General features: G+C 41.7%; 1 protein-coding gene across 1 annotated transcript in view; it reads right to left on the reverse strand.

The window, feature by feature from the left end:
• EXOC4 (exocyst complex component 4) overlaps positions 1–21,489 on the reverse strand; it is a 706,914-nt gene that overhangs the window by 672,063 nt on the left and 13,362 nt on the right. The window contains exons 2-3 of the mRNA XM_019654783.1: positions 15,614–15,803; positions 4,538–4,732 (exon numbers count right to left, since the gene is read on the reverse strand). Of these exons, the coding sequence (XP_019510328.1) occupies positions 4,538–4,732; positions 15,614–15,803 (385 nt within the window). The remainder of the gene's footprint in view (positions 1–4,537; positions 4,733–15,613; positions 15,804–21,489) is intronic.

Here is a 21,489-nt window from a genome sequence, read left to right on the forward strand (position 1 = left end):
CATCTCCAGCCGTCTTTTCAAGACAATAAGGGAATTAAAATTTCAATTTAAATGCAGAGGTTTGAAACACGCTTCACTGGCAAAATTACTTCAATTAATGTGAGTGGAATACAAAGGACAGACTGCAGAAATGTGATGCAGCAACGAGAAATTATGTCATTAATGTGCTTGCATCCACCCAGCACAATGACTGCGAAGGTCTAATTTAAACCGTACCTATCACGAAGCTACAGGCTACAATATAAATCAAGTCTCTGATTCCAACGTGACAGATACAGGCTTCTTGGTGGATGGCGTTGAGCTTTTTGTAAGCAAACCGCAGCTGTTTACCTTGACGAAGCAAACAAAAGGCCATGCCTCTGTGCAGACAGTCCCTGTCATGCCAATTTAATTATTTGATGCAATACTCAGGTTATTATATCACAAGGAGAAATAAATATCCCATCTAGGAGCCAAGTCTGATGCTATCAGACCAGTCCAATGGGGAAGCAGGAATTGCAGAAGCTGACAAGAGCCATGGGTCACCACTGATTTATTTACTCTGGATTTATTAACCTGAGTAGGGATTAAATTACCGGGCATCTGCCTTGAAATAAAAATGCAAAATCTTTCGTTAAATGAATCCAAGGAAATCAGAGGGTTTTGAAAGACTGGATTATTTTGTCTTCACTTCCCTCTGACTTCTTTCAGCAGAGGTTTCTATTTGGACCCTGCAGATGCCTTAAGTAGATTTTACTTCTAATAGCACATAACCATGGGGAGAGGAAATGTGATTAGTTTTTCATATGAAGTCCAATGAAAGAGCAATTATAGACGGTACTATTCAGTCTTACAGACAAAAGGCCAAATTGAAGACTATTTCCGACCTTTTAAGCACACCTTAAATCCTACCTCCATTAAATCTTCATCGTGTATTAGGATATGCCAACTCCCCAAATCACACAAAGCAACTTCCTCATCTGGAAAAATGGGGATGATATCAGAAGCCTATTTCTCACAGGGTTGTTGAGAGAATTAAATGTGTTAATAAAAGTTACCATACTTAAAATGGTGCCAAAACACAGTGATGCTCAATACATATTATGACAATTACTATTTTTGTTGTTCATTTAAATATTGCAAAAAAGAAAGATTAGAAATTAGAGAACCTTGCCATTAAAAATTTTTAAAAAGGACAAAAACAAAACAAAACAAAAAAAAGGAGGAGAAAATTCAGACCAGAGCTCCTAGAAAGAAATCATCGCCTTTTCTGTTTAGTGGCATGAAAGTCTTTCACGCAGTTACCCATTTGGCTAATGATCTGCGAACTCTAACTACAGGAGGTACATTATGCTAAGTACAGGACAAAAATAGGTAAGATAGAGCCCTGGCCCTCAGTGACCAACCATACAAACAAAAGCAATGTTACAAGGAAATACGTGCAGCTTATGGAAACAAAGAAAAGCATCTACTCATGTTTAGTGTACAAATACACACAATATTTTTTTTTAAAGTACCTAATTACCTGGGACATTCAGAGACTTGATGAAATTTGAACCAAGTCTTAAACAATAAATCATAATTTTCCAGGTGAACAGGATTAGAATTTGTTTCAGGGAAATATATGATCAATTCAAAGAGAAAAATCTATTGCATCCGTATACATCAGCAACAAATAACTAGATATTATAATTAACAAACCCATTATTTTTAAAAAACAAAAAGTATGCTACTCAGAAATAAAACAAAATATATGTAATACAGTATCTCTAAGAAATGCATTACTAAGCATTATTGTAAAGGACATAACTGAAGACTTCAATAAATGAGAGACATACCCTACTCACTGAAAGACTTAATATTACAAAGATGAAGTTCTCTCAAATTTAATGAAAATCCCATCACATTTTTTGTGGAACTTGACAGCTGATTCTAAAATTCATATGGAAGAGTAAAGGCCCAAGAATAGCACAGATAATCCTGAATTGCAAGGTGAGGGAATGTCTTCACCTGCTATCAAGATGTGTCATAAAATTATAGTAATTAGAACAGTATGGCTTTGGTGCAGATACAGATGAGACAAACTAAACAAAATAAAGAGCTGAGAAACAGACCCATGCATATGTGAAAACTTGGTATGTGACCAAGATGGCATTCAATCCGTAGGAAGTGGATTCAATAAACGGTCTGAGCCAAGTGGCTACTTACAGAAAAGATAACATTAGATCCCCAGTTCATACCATATATGAAAACAGATTCTAAATGGACTAACGATGATGACACAGGAGATTCTCCTTATGACGCTGGACTAGAAAAAAGATTTCTTAAAATAAAAATCATATAACATAAAGGAAAAAGAAAAAGAAATTTTATTGCATTAAATTTTAAAACTTCTTTATAACAAAAGACATCATAAACCAAGTAAAAAGATATACCACCAACTGGGAGAACATATTTACAATCCATCCAACAGACATAGGATTAGTATCCAGAATATATAAAGAACTACGAATAGAAAAAAGGAACTTCTGGGAAGTGTATGTCATATACTCACCCTTTTCTGAAGGTGACTGCTCTCCCTTCCCACCCCACTTCCCGGGCTCCCCACACCCCCCAACCACAGAGTTTTGGGACTGACAATCGCAGTGCCCAAGCTGGCCCAATCTAGATCCCACCCCTGTATTTCTGAATTAGAAAAAGAGATTATCTTCCTCTGCAAAGCTGAAGAGATGTAGGTTACAGCCTCCACCCCTTCTTCTCCTGCACACATGTGGAAGGAACATCCACAGTAGAACAATGAAGAAAAAGGCGAAAGAACACACGGGTGGCATTCCATATGTATGCCTGTCCTTTCAGCAGATTGGTTGCATGAGTAAAGCGATTTCACTTGAGCTAGCTACAGCTGGATTTCTGTAACTTGCAACCAAGAATTTAAAGAACTATTTAATGAGATCCTTAAGAAAATGGGTCAAAACAAGGACAGTATTCCTTATCAATTAGCTCTTAAGTAAATAACTAGCCCTTAAGTAATAAGACCATAAAACAAAAATGCTAAAAGGAACGTAACTAACACAGAAGTAAAATCTAACAACCCATTTTTAACTTATGGCACTTATTTAAAAGCAGGGCCACTACAAAAAATCGTGATTCAGATGTCTACATGCCATATATATATATGCTCATATGCGAAATACTGTATTACTTTGGTTTGCGAGCATAATTCGTTCCAGAAACAAACTAGTTGTATTGCAAGACATCGGTCATTTACCACGTTAAAATGTATTAGAAATATTTGCTCGTCTTCCAGAACACTTGCAAACCAAGTTACTCGCAATCCAAAGTTTTGCTGTATGCTTAGCTATCACTGATCACTGAATCTTGATAATTTAGCACATATATGCATTCCTAATGTATAAACCAAGACCAAAGCTGAAAGGCGACTATTTTTTTCTTAGACACCCTATGATCACTATTAAGAAGATGTCACTATGAACAAGACACTGAAAGTAGCCAATTCCCAAGAAGAGGTCATTATTAACCTCCTTCCACTGACTCTTCACTCCCATCACACGACCAGGCCTTGATATATAATAGAATATCATGGCACATCTCACCTCCAGGTTACCAAATTTCCTTAAAAGCTTCTTATGAAGGACTGACGGCAAAATTCTTCTTGAAAGTCGAAATGCATGAGAAGCACTGAGAGGATGTAGCCGTCTCCTCCCACCAATCCTCTCAGCCTTTTCTCCAGATTGGCTGTAGCCAGTCTAATTGGGTGAAACAAGATAAGGGACTTGGCCCTATCGTGGAAAAGAAAAGCCAAATACAGCCCGTCCGCTCCTGAGACAACTCTGCGTGAGATGGAAGTGGGGTGCTCAAGTGAAGTTGGGAGGTGGCTGTCTCCGAGAGCCCCAGGCCCTGGGAAAGTTGGGGTTATCAGACAGCGAGATGTGCATTTTTATTTTTTATTCAGCTTCCTGACGCTCGGCCACTTGCACCGTCAGCTGCAACCGTCTCTGAATTTCTAATTCAAAAAGCAGAACAGACTGAGGCTAAAGGCTAGATTGAGGAGTACTCTTACTTGACCAAGTTACTTGCAGAATTATTTCCCCCAAATCATTTTCTTTCTCATCAATGTCAAGGAAAAAAACATGGCCCGGACGCAAAAATTCTTTCAAAGAATTCACGGAACATCTAGCTTATTCATCTCCTGAAGTTCTCGTTCATGCAGATGTCATTCTTTAAAACGGGATTCATGAACTATCTTCCTCTGAGGCTAAGACACCTCTCATGACTATACCAACATGATTAAAGTCCTGATTTCTTGCCATTGTACTTCCTGCCATTGTTCCAAAGGCAGACAATACATCAGTAATAATGGCCTGCCGCTCCAAACACTGGAATTAGGAAGAGAAGCCACCAGGCTTCACCCTGGAAAGGCTCATGAATCCCATGAGGGCAGCTTGTAACATGCAATGTGAGTTACAGAATTCAAGGAGAACTAAAGGAACACTTTGATGTCGGCAGAAACTGCCATGGGCGCAGGCCTGTCTCTTACCAGCATGTCGGTGGCACTGAGGTAGTGCTTGTTGGCCATGCACTGCTCCAGCTTCTGGGGCACTTGCTTGATATTCTCAATTTCATCCAGTAGGTTCAGGACATGCTTATGCTCAATGCCTTCAATCCACAATTTCCGAAGCTCATCCCGTTTGCAGTGCAACAGCATCTTGCAGGAAAGCAGGTTCTCCTTGACCTACAGCAGAACAGAGTCAGTCCTGGATGAGTCCCGAGCCGTGCTGGCCTGCACCCACAAGCTACTCAGTCCTCTTCACTGGTGCTACTGTAAGTATTCATAACAGGTTCTCATTCCCACTCCCACTTATGCCCCCTGCTTCGTCTGCTTTGAAAATTCTAATCCTGGTTCTGACATTGACTCACTTGGGTACATCTCCACCTCTCTGTCTGTATTTTGTCTCCTGTGAAATGAGAAAACGACTCCTAACACACCCTTGGATGAACTAGAAAAAAATTACTTTGGATATAAAGCACTCTAAAACTAGGACGTACCACGCTGATGTTATTAACAATAGATCTAAAAAGGGAATGACTGCTGTGAGAGTCCATGCTACTATGTCTTCCCCATTCTTTCTTGCATATTTCCTATTCAGCTCATAGGTCACTTGGTCCATCTTTCTAGATCAAGAACTTCAGATAAACTTTACAACCAAGGAACTGGGCATTCATCTACACTGACGAAAAGGAAAATAAGGTCAATTTCCAGAAAAGAGAACACACATCCAGCGATAATCTCAAAATAAAAGGAGTTAGGACACACCAAGGATTTTTTCTTCATGTATTCTGATTTTTAGATTTTAAATAAGACAATCGCAAGCATTTTTCACAGATCTACACAATTTAGTGACCAACACAGTCACAACTTAACAAAACAGGAGGAAGATGGGAGCAAGAAGGGGGAGTCACAATGTACATGATGAGCAAGTACATCTGCATTTTCACCCTAATTAAATTTAAAAAATTTTTACAACATGGAAAAATAAAAAGTCAAAATAAAATAAACTGTGAAAAATGCCTTTTACAATTCACAGAACTACTTTCATGTTGACATTCCTTACATGTATTTTTATTTAAATTAGAATTTATTATTTGTTTACAGTCTTATGCGGGGGGAGGTAATATTTATACGTGAATACATTTCCAGCATACCACTGGATGAGTTTTAGCAAAGCATACACCTGTATAATCCAAACTGTCAACGTACAACTATAGGTCATTTCCGTCACTCCAGAAAGTCTACAATGTTTCTGATAACTGAAAATCTGTCTTCCTCTTCTACAAGGTTTGGTATGGTGGTGCACATACTGATGCTTTATTTCTGGTGATTTACAAAGCTAAATTTCAACATGTTCCCAACAAACATGGAAAATATAAGGATAGAATGCTAAGATTAGGTTTCTTGAGAAAGCATCTCATCTATTCCTACAACTTTAGGACAATATTTTTATGAAACTCTCCAATGTAAAAAGAGCCTTGATGGGGCTTAATGGAATGATTATCAGATTTGGATTTTTTTGGGGGGGTGGGGCAGTAGGCATCAGAGACCCCTTTGAAAATCTGTTGAAGATGGTCCTAATTACCTGTACTTCTTCCTGCAGTCCCAACAAATTGATAGCAAAAGAATGTTTTTTAAGCATAAAACACCAAGAAAAGAGAAGAGAGAGAAGAGCAAATAAGAGATGGCAACAAAACTTTGGAAGGTGGCACAGTGATGGATGGTGGGCACTAAATGAGCAAGGCAGAGGAACCTGGAAAATCTTAGCCTGGAGTGGGGTTTGCTAACACTGACAAGTAGACACCAAGAAAACTTAGGGATTAAAACTTTCTATAAGGAGTATTTTGACAGGCTAGTCCCTCTCCCCAACAATGACCAAATAGGAGGTTTGTGATCTGAAGAAACTGAATCAGAAAGGACCTGGACCTGGAAATGCCAGAAACGGCTGAAGGGAGGGTTACAAGGCACTGGATAGAACACAGGAGGATAGAGTCCCAGGGTGCCCATGGAACAAACAGTAAGATGCTCAGTCCCCTCGGGCCCACCGCCTACCTTCCAAGGTTGGCTCCACTAACACTCAGCTTGACTTTTAGACCCAACACAGGAAAATTATGGCTTTCCCCTGGTAAAAGTGACCAAGTGAAATGTCCTATAGATAGTGACATCTGAGGTTTCACCAAGGTAACTGCTGGGTCCCTGTCCAAACATCATTAGAGGAGCCCCATAACGTGCTCTGAGCTTCCAATCAGTTTTGTAGTGCCTCCCTCTTATATACAAATAGTGAGCCAAGGATCGCCAGACAGTCAAGGAAAGCCTGCAATATGGAAAAACAGAAGTCAAAACAAAGAAAAATGTTCTGGAGGGGAGAAGGGGAACAAACTATGCAGGAAACAGTTTTAAAATTAAAACTATAATTAATATCTTTAGAAAAAATAGAAGATACTCCATCAAAGAAACAAGAACAGGATGCTATAAAAAAAATCTCAGTGAAAAACAACCCTTCAAAATTAAAAATATGATTTAAAAAATCCAATACAAAGGCTAGAAGATACCGTTCAATAAATATCCAAAAAGGGCCGGCTGAGTGGTGTGTTGGTTAAGAGCTGGCTTGGGACACCAGCTCTGAGCAGCAGGACCCCGGTTCGGATCCCACATGAGGGCCAGTGACACTGCCCTCTACAGCTAAGATGGTGAACAACAGCTCAACCTGGAGCTGGGCTGCTATGAGTCGCCGGCGACAGCGTAGGCTGCAGCCCCTGCTGCAGTGGGCTGCCATAGGCTACCGTGTGTGGCTGGCAGCCAGCGTGAGCAGCTGGCAGCCAGTGTGAGCTACCCAGAGCAGCTGTGAGCGGCCGTCCAATGGCCGGCAACCGATCTGCCTCACCCAGGGAAGAGCGCAATGATAATAACAACGTGGGCCAGTGAAGCAACGTCCTCCACAACTAGACTGAAGAACAAAAAGACAGCAACTTGTCTGTTCCCCTTCCCCCAATCACCCAGCACTGTTCCCCTCCCCCAATTCCCCAATAAAAAAAAAACTTTAAAAATAAATAAATAAATATCAAAAAAATAAAACATTAAAAAAATAAGATATAGGTAAAAAGAAGATAGAAGAAAATGAGGGGATTGATCCAAGAGGTCTAATACTTGCCAAATAGGAGTTCCAGGGGAAGAAAAAGGAAAAATGTGAAGTGGAGAAAAATACCAATAAAATAAAAAAATTACCCAGAACAATAGACATGAGTTCTCAGATTGAGAAGGCACACCAAGTGTTCAGACAATGGAATGAAAAAAAGACCCAAGCCAGGGCACATTATCCTAAAATGTAAGAACACAAGGAATAAAGAGACAATTTCTTAAAAGCTTTTTAGGGGCAGTGAACAGGACCCAGACAAAAGATTGTCAATCAGGACACTCTCAAAAAAATAATCTTATATGCACCATATTTCGGCAAGCTACTGCAGAGTACGCTCCATCAATACAAGCACAAAACAGAAGAAACCCAAGGTCCAGGAAAAGGGGGCTGGGGGTGCTCCAAGGCAGAAGAAAGGCAACAGCATTATTTAATTACTGTCTCCAAGGAAAACAACAACATTACACAAACAAAAACAGTATGCCGGATGGCTTAGCTGTAAAGACGCACACAGTTATAGCAGTGAGCACTATCAGCTTAACCATGAACTACTTACTGTAGGATGCCAGCTATGTAGAGAAGGGGAGGGGACAGGACGTGGGGGAGTGGGAGACAGAGTGGGAAAGTGTCGGGATCCTCACCTTCCACAGCTGGAAGTTCACACCTAGTGCCAAAAACACAAAACTCAAGAAAAATAGTACAAACACATTACTTAGAAATATAGTCATAGAGATATCCGAAAATAAAAGAACTGAAAAAGTCAGTGCCTCTGAAGTGTTGGAATTGCGGCTGGGATAGGATGAGGTAGGGCAGTGCTGATTTTTATTGGCATTTGTGATTTTATTTATTTTTTTTTTAAAGCATTTCTCCAGGCCATTCCCAGATCCTCGTGGAGTTTTTGATCTCTGGGTTCAGAACTCTAGCTGTTAAATCCATTACATTTTAAAATCTTAGTTAAAAAGGTTAGAATTTGATTTCGGACATTCTACTCATATCACCTTGGTTCTGACAAATCTCAGCTTTTTCCTCTGTGTGTAATGGTTACTATGGAAACAGTTAAAAACAAATTGTACGTCATACAACACTCAACTAGGCTCTTGATCACGAGAGTGGGGATAAACTCTAGTCCAGAGTAGCAATAAAGCTTGGCAGACTCCTGACTGGAAAGAAGACTATGGCATTTCACACCAGGATACACAAAACGTCACCAGCTCACTTCCCACCTGTGCTTAGGACATGAAGGGAAAATGAGACGGAAGGTAGCACTGGGGGAGGGGGGAGGGTATCAGGCTGTCACCAAAATTATTCTCTACGCTGAGTTAGTTACCCAAAGCTGCACACATAAGAAGCCATAAGAAGGTTTAATACTAAACTTCCCTGAGGCTTCAGTTTTTGGGTTTTTTTTTTATTAGAAAGTCACAGTTATATGGGCCAGCAGAGTGGCGCGATGGTTAAGAACTGGCTTGGGAGGCCAGAGGGCCCCGGTTCGGATCCCACATATGAGGGCCAGTGACACTGCCCTCTACAGCTAAGATGGTGAACAACAGCTCAACCTGGAGCTGGGATGCTGTGAGTCGCCGGGGACGGCGTAGGCTGCAGCCCCTGTGGCAGTGGGTTGCCATGGGCTACTGTGTGTAGCCAGCAGCCAGCGTGAGCGGCCAGCAGCCGCAGTGAGCGGCCGTCCAGAAGCCGGCGATTGATCTGCCTCGCCCAGGAAGAGTGCAATGATGGTGCCAACTTGAGCCAGTGAAGCAACGTCCTCCACAACTAGACTGAAGAACAAAACGACAGCAACTTGTCTGTTCCCCTTCCCCCAATTCCCCAGCGCTGTTCCCATCCCCCAATTCCCCAATAAAAATCTTTAAAAAAAAAAAAGTGACAGTTATGAAGAAATGTTATTTTAAGAGCTGGGATATGGGGGGGGCGGGGAGAGATACTAGCCAGCAATAAAAGGGAAGAAATACCAAAAAATCTCAAAAACATTATGCTGAGCAAAAGCAGCTAGATGCAGAGAACACATACTGTAAGACCTTCTAGAACAGGCAAAAACAATCTATAGTGACAATTTCAGATCAGTAGTTGCTTCAAACAGGACGGGGAGGTAGGAATGGAAAGCAAAGGTGCAGGAGGGAAAACTCTGGGGTGACGGAAACACATTCAAGGGCATACACGTTTGCCAAAACTCATTGAGCTGCACTCTAAAAATGTCGCATTTCATTGTATGTAAATTACAGCTCAATAAATATGATTTTTTTAAACAGAGAGGGGAGAAACAGGGCTATGTCCATCAATAAATAATAACATCTAAATGTGAGAGGCACCGAATTACACATTTATTTCTCAGGTGGCCGTTCTACTGTTATACATGTGGTGACAGTATCTTTATTTCATTCTACTTAATTTATCAAGAGACTTAATATTGAAAAATGATGTTACTCTCTGCTGCTACCTTGAATAAATCCAGGACGACCCAAGCTGTTCAAATCATGACATCAAAACCCAAGTCCAGACACCCTTCCTCAAACACAAGTTTCTTTGGCTTCCTGAGAATTCCAGTAACCTCACAACTGCTCCTGGTCACCTGTCCAGCAATAGCGAGAGCTTCGGTTTTAATATAGCAAAGCTGCAAGTCACTTTAATTAGAGACTATTAGAAAGAAAGGAAATACGGAACACAGGGCACAAGAGGTTCCTGGGAATAGATGTGTGAGGCGATAAGACAGCAGAGCAATAGAGATTTTTGCAGTGCTGCCCTGGGGAAGGAAAAGAAAGGCGGAAAGCTAACTGCAGCCTCCCAATAATACTGCAGTAGCATTTGGGAAAGAGGGAACGGATATTTGTAAGAGGCTGATGGATACAGGCGCAGGGGAGCTGGTGGAAAGCCGTGACTTTTAAGTCATAAAATCAGAAAAGCACTGAACGTGGAGCAAGAATAAATGGAGCAAAGGCCTTTGAGTGTGCACGTTACGTTCAGGAAGTACAAGTGTGCAAACGCCTCATTGAAACTAAACTACAACTCTCCTGAAAAGCTCTGCATGTGTAAGGGACGGTAAATGACGAGGAATATAACAAATTATTCTTAATTCTAAAAGTACAAAATATGACATTTTCTCTTTTTTAGAGTCGAATCTACATGCCAGTGTTTTCATGGGTATTTTCCTGATGTCAGTGTCCCCGTGTTTTTTCCTTATCGTATAAAGTACCTAGAAAGAGTGAACTTCAGAAACACTGCTCACTGTTCTGTTGAAAAGCCCTTTATCACTAAAGATCATTTTAAATTACCCTTGAACTTATTTCCCATGCTTTTGTCCCTTAGTTTTTAAGCTACCATTCTAAGGTGCTCAATTCTCTGAGAGGCTCCACTCAACCCTTTCCAAGCGCAATAATTGGCTTTTGAGTTGCAGGGTCCAGATACACTACGCAAACACAAATACAGTTCAACTTAATGGAAAGATGACCTCATAGTTCCTGTGACTGCATCAAAGCACCACAAACTACCACCTAGAATTTCATTCAGAAATCTCATGATTGCCCACAGCTTAGCGTGTCCTTTTCTAGGCTTTTCCCCTCTTTCTCATCTAAGCAGCTGGGGTGTTCCATCTTCTAGGTGGGCTGTAAATCACTTCCTACCAAAACCATCTTGGTCTACTGTGACTCTAAAATATTCATTAGGGTTATTCTTCAGTCTGATTCTACCATTCAAGAGATACTGTCATATAAAAGCCACAAGATTGTAGTTGAGTGTTAATGAATGAATGTTGCATTACTCACTGATTAAATCCTAACAACTTCACTTGGATAATCACGTAGAGTTATTTCCAATTACAGGCAAGAAAAATGAGTTAAGAGCTTGATCTACCACCAACAGGGTAGCCAAAATTGGGGTGAAATGGAAAATATCCGTGTTTTCCCTTCAGCCTACCTGCTCCTAGGAGAAGGATTAGATGGGCTACTTAGGGTCTTTAAAGTAATCTGGTATCATCTCATCCAACTCCTACACCATGGAGGAAGCACTCAAATTCAACTACCAACAAACATCACCTATACACTCCGAGTCCCCCACTTGTATCTACTCATATTCATCTGTTTTGGTGCTGCTGCTGCTGCTGTATTTGTCATTATATGAGAGACGCTGGCAGAACCTAGGGACTTGGAAGTTTTCTGATGCAATAACCTCTCATGTTGACCAATTTTACAATGTAATCAACAGTTACAGGATCGCTCGAGTATTTTGCTTATTATCCACGTTACTTGACCTGATCAGTCATACATGGTATTTTATTCGCATATGGCTTTTGTTTCTTTTTAAATCTAGAAAAAATTCCAAATGGACTTGACTGATGTGAAAAACTTTGGACCATCTGGGAAGAGAGTCAAATTTGCCAGCTCTTATCAACCCAGGACACAGACTCTATCAATGCAACATAAATTCATATGTGCAACACATATCAAAATGGGAAATGTACACAGTTCCGTGTTCTCAAGCTTTTAAAGGTGACACAGCACGCATACGAACATTTTCATGTACCTTGGTTCCCACTAAAATCTATGCCCAGCATAGAAGCTAGAGCGGCCTTTTTTGTTATATCATGTCATTCCCGTGCTCAAACCCACACAATGGGTTCACATCACACTCAGGCCTAACATCAAAGTCCTCACAGTGATCTAGACGCTACGTGATGGGCCCCCTCGGCCGCACCGCAGCCCCCAGCTCCCATCTCTCTCCAGCTCCTCTCCCCCACTTGGCTCCGGCCCCACTGGCCTCCTTGCTGCTTCCCCCAAATTCCAGTCCTGTTCCTGCTTCAGGATTCCTTTATATCCTCTGTTTATACCTGGTGATTCCTTCTTCCTGAGGTGCTCTCCTGACTCCCTCGCCTCCTTAAGGTGATGCTCAAATGCAACCTCAGGGAAGCCTTCTCTGACCAATCTACTGAAAGCAGCAACTCCATCCTCCCTTTTTATGTTTTTTTGGGGGGGCTTTGGGGGGGTTACATAACTTCTTACCATTTGTTGTAGCATATTTTACTTATTTATTATACTCTGTCTCCCCTGGCTAGAATGTAAACTCCACGAGGACAGGTGTTTTATGTTCTAGTCACTTCTGTATGTCAGAGCTTACACTCAGCCCAAAACAGACACTTCATATCCAGAGACTGTATCAACATAGTTCAGTATCATCTGCTTTTCTGTCACCTGCCATTAGCATGTAAGCTCCATGAGGACAAGGACTGGTGTTTTCCATTGTTACAGCCCCAGCATCTGCAATAGAACCAGGCATGTAGGTGGCACCCTACAAATACCGGGGGCACCAAAACAATGTACACACATTTTACGAGATGTTAACAGTTCGCTCACGCAGCAGTTTGCTGTAATCAGAAGTGTCCGGACACTGATGGGCACCACTTTGAGCACCTCTTGTAATTGCAGAAGTCAAACATGACTTGTATTCATCTTTTGTTCAGTATATATTGAGTACTACAATTTTAATACAATTTTCCTTTCTTAAAATGTGTATGCATTTTTTATTTTTTGCACCCTCTATATTGAACTTTTTGCAGAGAGCAAAGAAAATTTCTACTCGGATCTATACATTCTCATCTTCTTGCTTGGATCTCAAATAATGTAGTCCTTGGATTACTGAGTTATCCCATTTTTACTTGAAAAATACACATACCTATATTTTGTATATAACCCAGAGTACAATTAAAAACCACAATGATAGGAAAAGATTGGAGAGGAAGCTTCAGCGTTTCCTTGGTGATAAGAAACGGATGAAAAGGAATTCACTTTGATTTTTCCCCAACATTTTTCTTCTCGATTTATCAATTATTCAAGCCTTTTTTGAAAAGAGCTTTAGCCCCTTCTTTCTCTTCCCAGGTTTGAAGCTAATTCACAACACAGAATCGTGTGACTTTTTTTTTTTCTTTGACAACTGATATAATAAACACAACTTTTCTTTCTTTTTTCTTTTTGGTTTTCTTCTGTTCAAAACTCCGCCATACTTAAAAATGAGGAAAGTAAAAAGCCTGTGGCTACTAAATAATCAAAATGGGACTCTTTTTCAATACCTGCAAATGCTCTTTGGGCAAAGATGCTATTGACTCAGAGGGATATAGAGTTCAGACAGAAACCAGCGCCAGCACTTCCCTGGAGATTAGGACAAGGTCCTTGCAGCTGAGCAAACGAATCAGAAAACACCAATACCTAAAGGTCCCTCACCTTCCTGTGATTACCCGAGGCAAAGCCAGAGGTCAGCAGCTCTGTACAGTCATGTCTGACCCCTCTTGGGTTTTGTGTATTGGGTCAAAATGGACCCCAGTTTCCTTTAAATCTAGAGCAACCGATCTATAGCTTCACCTGGTTTCACAGATAAAGCCTCAGGATGAACTCGCCAGTGTAAAGGCTAAGAGATAGTGTGTTCCTTTCAAAAAGGCCCAGCTAATTTTAAAATGTAAGGAGGTCAGCACATTGCTTCAAAAAGGTTAAGAGCTCACTGATTCTGGGACTGTACTCTCAGAGGCTGAAACACATATAGCAACAGCATTCTTAGAAGGGTAATCTTATCTATCTGCTTACAAAATCATGATATAAGGCCTGAAAGACAGAAAACATATGAGAATGCCATAAGCCCAGCTATTACTGGGCAGGTAGCGTCCAGAGAATCCCCGAACCAACCAAATGGCCCAGGACAGTACGATTCAAGTGGTCTGTACAGCACCCCAGAAATGCGTGAGGGGCCGAGCCAATGCTGAGGGGGGACCGAGCATGAGGCTCCAGACCTCACACCCCAACATCAACAAGAGGAGAGCACCACCTCCCTTAATGTCTGGTATGCTGGGGTGCTGCAAAATACCGCATTTAAAAAAGGTGGGGGAGATGGGGAAGGTCACTGCCTTAAAAATGTCTGAAAACCAGCAGCAAGGGCTTTAGAGTCGGGGAGACCAGAGTCTAAATTCTAAATTTGTTGAATGAGGAATAGCAGCAAGGAATCAGTGCTCACCAAGTGGTGGAAATTATTATTTATCAGAGTCATCCTAAAAGGTATGAAAGGGGTGACTCTCAAAATACATAACCAAGAACCACATAACTAGAATGCTTATTTGATCAGCTCCTCCCTTGACCAAATATAAAAATACCCCTTGTGAACCCACTTTACCCTTCAGGCACTAAAGACATGGTACCCAGGAACTGAGAGCTTTTCATGCACCTACCACAAAAGGAAGGAGGCAGGAGAAGGAAGGAGGGAGGGAGGGAGGGAGGGAGGGGAGAGAAAGAAAAACAGCTGCAAGATATGAAAAGAAAATAACAAAATAAAAATTAATACATACTTCTCACTACTAAAGAATGATATTAAAGAACTTGGTATTCAAAAACATTTCATTATATGTTTAAATAATTTGTAAGCTAGATTTTCTTCACAAAAACTATGTACAATCACTGCAGAGAAATCACAACCAATTTCACATTAGGTGACATACTCAAAGGCAAAATGTCAAAAAATTTTTTCAACCACTAGAGCCAGACACGCACACACGCACACACGCACGCATGCGCAGAGTGTACAATATGAGCACATTAAATATTCTGGATACACTGTGAGGGGAGCCCCTAAGAGGCCCTAGCATCTGAAAACAGCTCTCCTCTCTTCCTCCAGTTGTGGCCATCGCCTAGGTCATTTCCCACTGCAGTGAGAAGTGATGGCGGAAGCCAAGGACGGACCTAGGAGAGAGGAAAAGCCAGCCAGGAGGCCCTCTGGGGCCCTCTGCAGCCAGGCTGCCCAGCATATGCCCGTCCACCTGCATGACTCATGAAAGCATCCTCAGGGGTCACTCACTGAGGCCATCACCACTACCCATGGCACCCAGCTCCCAGCCAGACCTGGAGGAACAGGAAGGTACTGCGATCGCCAGACGAGAGGAAAGGAGAGCTCACCTGCTTGATTTTATTTCGGGAGTTGGTGATGCGCTCAGTAATGCTCTGGTACGTGCGAATGGCCGTCGTCAATTCCGTATAGTGCTGCACAATCAATTCATCCAGGTCACGGTCACACTTCTCATAGGCTTCTTCAAGGCGACCCTTCTCGTTTTCTCTGTCTTCAACATCGTCACTGGTAGACAAAGTCCTGATAAAAGACAGAATACATCAAGCTGAGTCAAACAAAAGCAAAAAAAGGAAAGAAAGACGAGTTAGACGATATGCTAGCACATTCATCCCACACACTAGGAAATGAAACAAGTTAGTATCAGAAAACATGAAGCCATCTTCATTGTCAATTCCAACGGAGCATCTCCATGGACTTGTCGGTTGCCTATCCAAGGAGCCTGTCCCTTCACTATCCCCTTGGCATACCAGTTTTAATCAGGCAATAGGCAGCATGAACTCTGCAAGTCTGGGCAGGTCCGGATTTGTTTGAATGCATCCTAGTAAATGCCTGACAATTCCATTCCCCTCGCTATTGGGTTGTCGGAAAAGTCATGACGCATTTTTGCAACGAAAAACATGGAAAAAAATATGTCACGACTTTTCCGACAGCCCAATAGTTACAAGTCTGGCCAACGAGACCTAAGGACTTCTAGGAATCGTCTGCTTGCAAGGTGAACAGGAAGCAGGTTCCTTTACTCAACACTCAATACTGGTACAAAGCTGAGATGCTCAACTGCTTCAGCCATCTTACAGCCATGGAAGGGAAAGCCGAGACAGATGCCAAGCTGCCACTATGACGTCATAGGGCCACAGAAGCAGCCAATCCCGCAGCTGCCTTACCTCAGGACTTCCTGTTAGGGGAGATAACAGCCATTGTTTTAAGTCACTTTCAGTTGGTCTTTTTATATATAGCTAAAAGTGCACTAATGGACAAAATTACTCAAACACTGAGGAGCCACCGTTCAAATAGCTCATTTAAGTAACCTCAATTTGGTACAGAGCCCCCAGCAGCCTGGAAGTAAGGTCATATTAATTCTAAAGTCTGTTACAACAGCAATAATGAGCCATACTACAAGACAGTCTCTGCATTCGCCATTCTTCCAACAGCACGCGCAAGATTGATAGGAATCAACAATACCCAGGGAATGAGATTGATACTCATTAAAAATCTTTCAATAACTTAGTTTGATACATGGGCCATAGATCTTTGTTTCCTCTATTATTTTTCTTGGATAATTTTTTTTAATTTAGTGTTATAATCAGTAACAAAGGAACCCTTTTCTCTTATTTGTTGGCTGCAGTAATTTAGAGTTTCATTAAATTCCCTCAGATTTGTCAGCTTATACATTCAGCATAGTTTATTTCACTTACCTTTGTTTAATTTAGGGAGGGGGTATTTTAGACTCTCAGTGGTGGATGCCATCAATTATAAGTCCATCATTAGAACTGCTTTCAGAGATGGTCTATCAGCAAATCAATCACATACCCGTGCTAGGTATTTGCAAGCGAAATTCTGTACACCAGACTTTCCAAACGGTCATTTACAGCCAACAATCTTAATTCATGAGCCACTTAATATATAAAACTTCTTTTTCAATTTAGAGGGAGGTTCGGCAGGCCAGCCGTTGACTTCAATCTAACCTCCAAAAAAAATGTTGTGTGTTACAGGTGCCAAAAGATCTGATCTAGCATGAGATGGGAGGGGAAGAGGGGAGAATGAAGGAAAAAGTGAAGCCTCTAAGGAACATGGGGTACACTCAGGAAAGCACCACTCTGGGAACCCCAAGGCATGGAAGAGGAAGGCCTTTATCATGCCAGAGCCTGTGTCCTCCTCTGTCAGCTGGTCAGACTACCTCGAAGGTGACTTTCACCTCCAAGGTGACTTCAGGTAGAGAACAGCACACAAGTGTTTGACTAATAAAGTAAATCAGAGTGGGGAACTTAGGAGGGGGATTTGGTTTCAAAGACAGAGCAACTGCTATTAGAATATTTGCGTACTGAGTAGCTAAGCACGTCTTCCTGTTGTTTCTATGATACATAACTTTGCTCTTTAAACCTGAAACTTTCCGGGCTGTTCATCTAAAGCAAAGCACAACCAGAAAATGCCTCCAATGTATCAACTGTCCCAAAGGGAAGCGTTCCTGGATATTGAACTCTATTATTTCCCCCTTTGTAACAGCAAACGGCCACAGAGCTTGTAAAGCTACCCTGGATCAGTTTGCCATCCTTATAATATTTTGCATAATTTCCTCTCCACCACCATTTGTGGAAGGAAGCACACCAAGCATTTCCCATTGTTTACATGAAGTAGAATTACCATTTGGGAAAATGTCAGGCCCCGAGAAGACACCTTCTTGGGCATCGGCTGTCACTGTAATGTATTACCGGAGCCTTAGGAGTTATTTAGGAAATAGAAAGGGTTACTGAAATGAAGATTGAACAGTAAATTGGGTCTATAGGGGGTTTAAGTGGTTTTCATTTTTAGAGAAAATACTTATATAAGGAAAGCAGCTCATGCCAGGTCTGTCCCACATTTGAAATTCATCTTCTTGATGCAAAACTGGGCTGAGTGACATTTTGCCTTTAGTAAAAAAATACATTAGAGGGTGCAAGCCATTAAAGTTTTTTTTTTTAATTAGAGAAAAGGAAGGTAGCAAGGATAAGAAATAATAATGGCCGCTAATATTTAGAGAGGCTTACTAGCTGCCAGGAGCCAGCTGTGCTGCACACTTTCTAGAATGTATGTTTAATCCTCATAACAGCCCTTTGGAGCAGGTCCTATTATCCTGCCTCTCCCTTTTTACAGAGATGGCAGCTGAGGTTTGAAGAGGTTGCTTGGACCCCTCACGCAATGAGAATAAGGGATAGTACAGGGATTCAAAACCCAGGGTGTCCTGTTTTCAGATTATGCTCCTAACTGCTATAGTTATGGGCTCTGGGCTCAAACTGCCCAGAATCCTGGCTCCACCATCTACTTACTGCCCACAGGACCTTGGTAATGGTGTCTCCTCTTGCTCTTCTACAAAATGGAGATGGTAGGCATACCTTCCTTACAGGGTTGTTGGTGAGAGTTAAATGACATCAAACAAGGTCCACCATATCATTAGCACTCAACACATGTCCACTGCTGTTGCTAGCTACCATCGTCACAGTAGCAGTAAGTCCTAGGAGGAGGAGGAAGAGGAGCAGCAGTAAAAGCAGCAGCATTTTTCTGCAATGTAATGGGAAGGACACCCTTTGGAGACAAGTTCGAATTTCATCACCCCCAAAGAGTAGATCACTCAGCACTGGGCATGGGATCTGACCTCTCTGACTCTCACATCACTCCTCCTCGATGTCAAGAGCTGTGAAGGTTCTGAGATGTTTATCCTGCCTACAAACTAACAAGTGAGCCTCCCAGTTTTACGGATGCTCCCAGGTCAGAGGCTAAGGACTCCATTCCTCATAGCACAGCAAGTAGCACGGACACCAGCATATGTGCCTTTCCCCCAAGTCCCGTGGTGGGTAAGCAGATGGGCTCAAATGGACGTCCACACACACGGCGTTACTGGACAGGAACCCTGAGCTTGGGAAACCGAATCTTTTATACTAGGCAATAAACATGTCTGCCTTTTACTGGGGGGGGGGGGGATTATCTCTGTCCTCCATGACCGTTTACTAAACAAACACCCTTGACAAGATAGTCTAAAACAAAGGGCACTCAGTGCTTTGCTCAAAAGAACTCCCAAAGCACAACACTCCCACGGAGAGCTGTCTGTCTCCCAACAACAAAGAAACCTAGTTCACTGTGTTCCTCCCAGGATTGTATAGTGTCACATAAATATTCATTTCCAACCTGTTTTCTGCAAAATGAGACCAGAAATACAATGTCTCACACAATAAATATTTGCAAAATGAACGAATGGTAGACCATAAGAGCAGACTGATCCAAGGAGAAAGTTCCCAGGCAATCTACCAATACCCAGCGAATTTCAGGGTGGGATTATTTTGCTGTAAGCCATTCCTTGATGGGAACTGATAGCAGGGGAGAAGGGAACACCTGTCACCTAGCTCACCCCACCAGCCACAGCAGGAACCCCTCCTCAGGCTCCTAAGCCCCTGCAATGGAGAGTTCACTAGCTCAAAAGCAAGCCATTGCAATTTTGAACAGCTCTACTTATTACAAAGCCTTTCGTTAAAATAAAATAAAATCAGCCTCTTTAGAATGAATACCTATTGATCCAAGTTCCACCTTTTTCAGTAACAAAATAAATCTATTCCTTCCATAAAATTTCTCTTTCAATGGTAAGGGGCTCTCAACATTTCATTCTTTCTCAGGTTATACACCTCTAATTTCACTGTTTCTTCCTAAATACGAAAGCCCACCATCCTTGGGCTTTCCTACAAGGCCCCTCAAAAGCAGCTAACACTCACAGGGAACTTGCTCTGTGCCTGGCATTCATCTAAGCAGTCTGCACATAACAATTCATTTATTCCTGACAACAACCCTACGAGGTAGGTGCCATCATGACCCCTCATTTGACTGATGAAGAGATGGAGTTTTTCTAGGCACAGAGCTTTTAAGGAGAGTCAGGCCTTAATCCTGGGCAGTCTGGTTTTTAAAAGCCTCCCTATATGGCCTCTCAAGATGTGGTCTCGGAGCTGAACACAACGTACTTCTAGTATGGTGTGACCAGTCCAAACAAGAAGAGGTTTTACAGCCCATAATACGGACCTCATCCTAAAGCTACATTGCCTTCTTTTTTTGAGTCCAAAACTTATCCAAGATCCCTTTGATGGTTAAGTGCTAATAAGCCAGCTCTCACTCATCCTCTACTCAGGAAATTTTAAGTGCAGAAATTTACATGCACCCCTGTGTCCTACATTTTGGGAAGGGAAGGTGAAAGCAAAGTTGAGCATATAATTTGAGTGTCTATTATATGCCAGGCAAGGTAGTGGTTATTTTGCAGACATAATCTAAGGCCATCCTCAAAACAGTCTGGTGAGATAGTATCACCACCCTTTCTACAGATAAGAAAACAGAGCAACAGAGAGGTCAAGCAACTTGCACACATGCACACAGCTAATAATATCAGAATTGGAATTAAAACCAAGGCTACTTGACTCCAAAGCCCACACTCTTTCAACTATACATGGTACGAAATCCCACCTTTCCTGCCATCAGCTACTCAGCGGCAGGATTGCACCTTAATCAAGCTACAGCTCACATGGAAAGATAGCAGTGAACAGCTAAGGACGTAAAAAGAGCACTACGCAGCTTTTTTAGTAGTAAGGTCTTGAGGATGAACAAGAAGATTTAAAAAGCATGAGCAGAGGACAATTTAAAGTTGCCACCCCAAGATGCATTCAAGGTTCTGACTCATTCTTTAGATTTTTTCCCCCCATTCCTATCTCAAAACCATTATGATTTACAAACGATTGCCAGGTTCATGAAGGAACAGAAAAGCGTAAACTAGATTCCAGTTAAGTCAGACACAAAGATATTTCTGGATCATTAAGAATTTTTTTCCTAAGACAGCTCTGGCATTATGCATGATGAATTACACCTCCAACCATGACTAATTAGCCCCCAGGAAGGAATTTATTTACTTCATGAGCTCAAAGAGCCATGGTACAGATGCTAAGCTATCGTTAACAGCACCTAGTACGAACACGAATGTTATATGGTTCTAGTGAATTCGGTCATTAGCTCTAAGCAAGCCCTATAAACAAGCAAACCAGACCCAGGGTAAGTAACTGCAGGGCTAAAAACTGCATTTGTCAGTTTCCTTGCTTTACATCAGCTCCTGTAGTTCAGTGTAGCCAGCCGGTCAAGTGTTTTGAAAGAAAAATAAGTAGCCACCATCACTGGCTCTTTCTATGGGGCAATTTTGCTTTCAATTTGG

Source organism: Hipposideros armiger, unplaced genomic scaffold, assembly GCF_001890085.2.
Source record: "Hipposideros armiger isolate ML-2016 unplaced genomic scaffold, ASM189008v1 scaffold_231, whole genome shotgun sequence".
Lineage (NCBI taxonomy): Eukaryota > Metazoa > Chordata > Mammalia > Chiroptera > Hipposideridae > Hipposideros > Hipposideros armiger.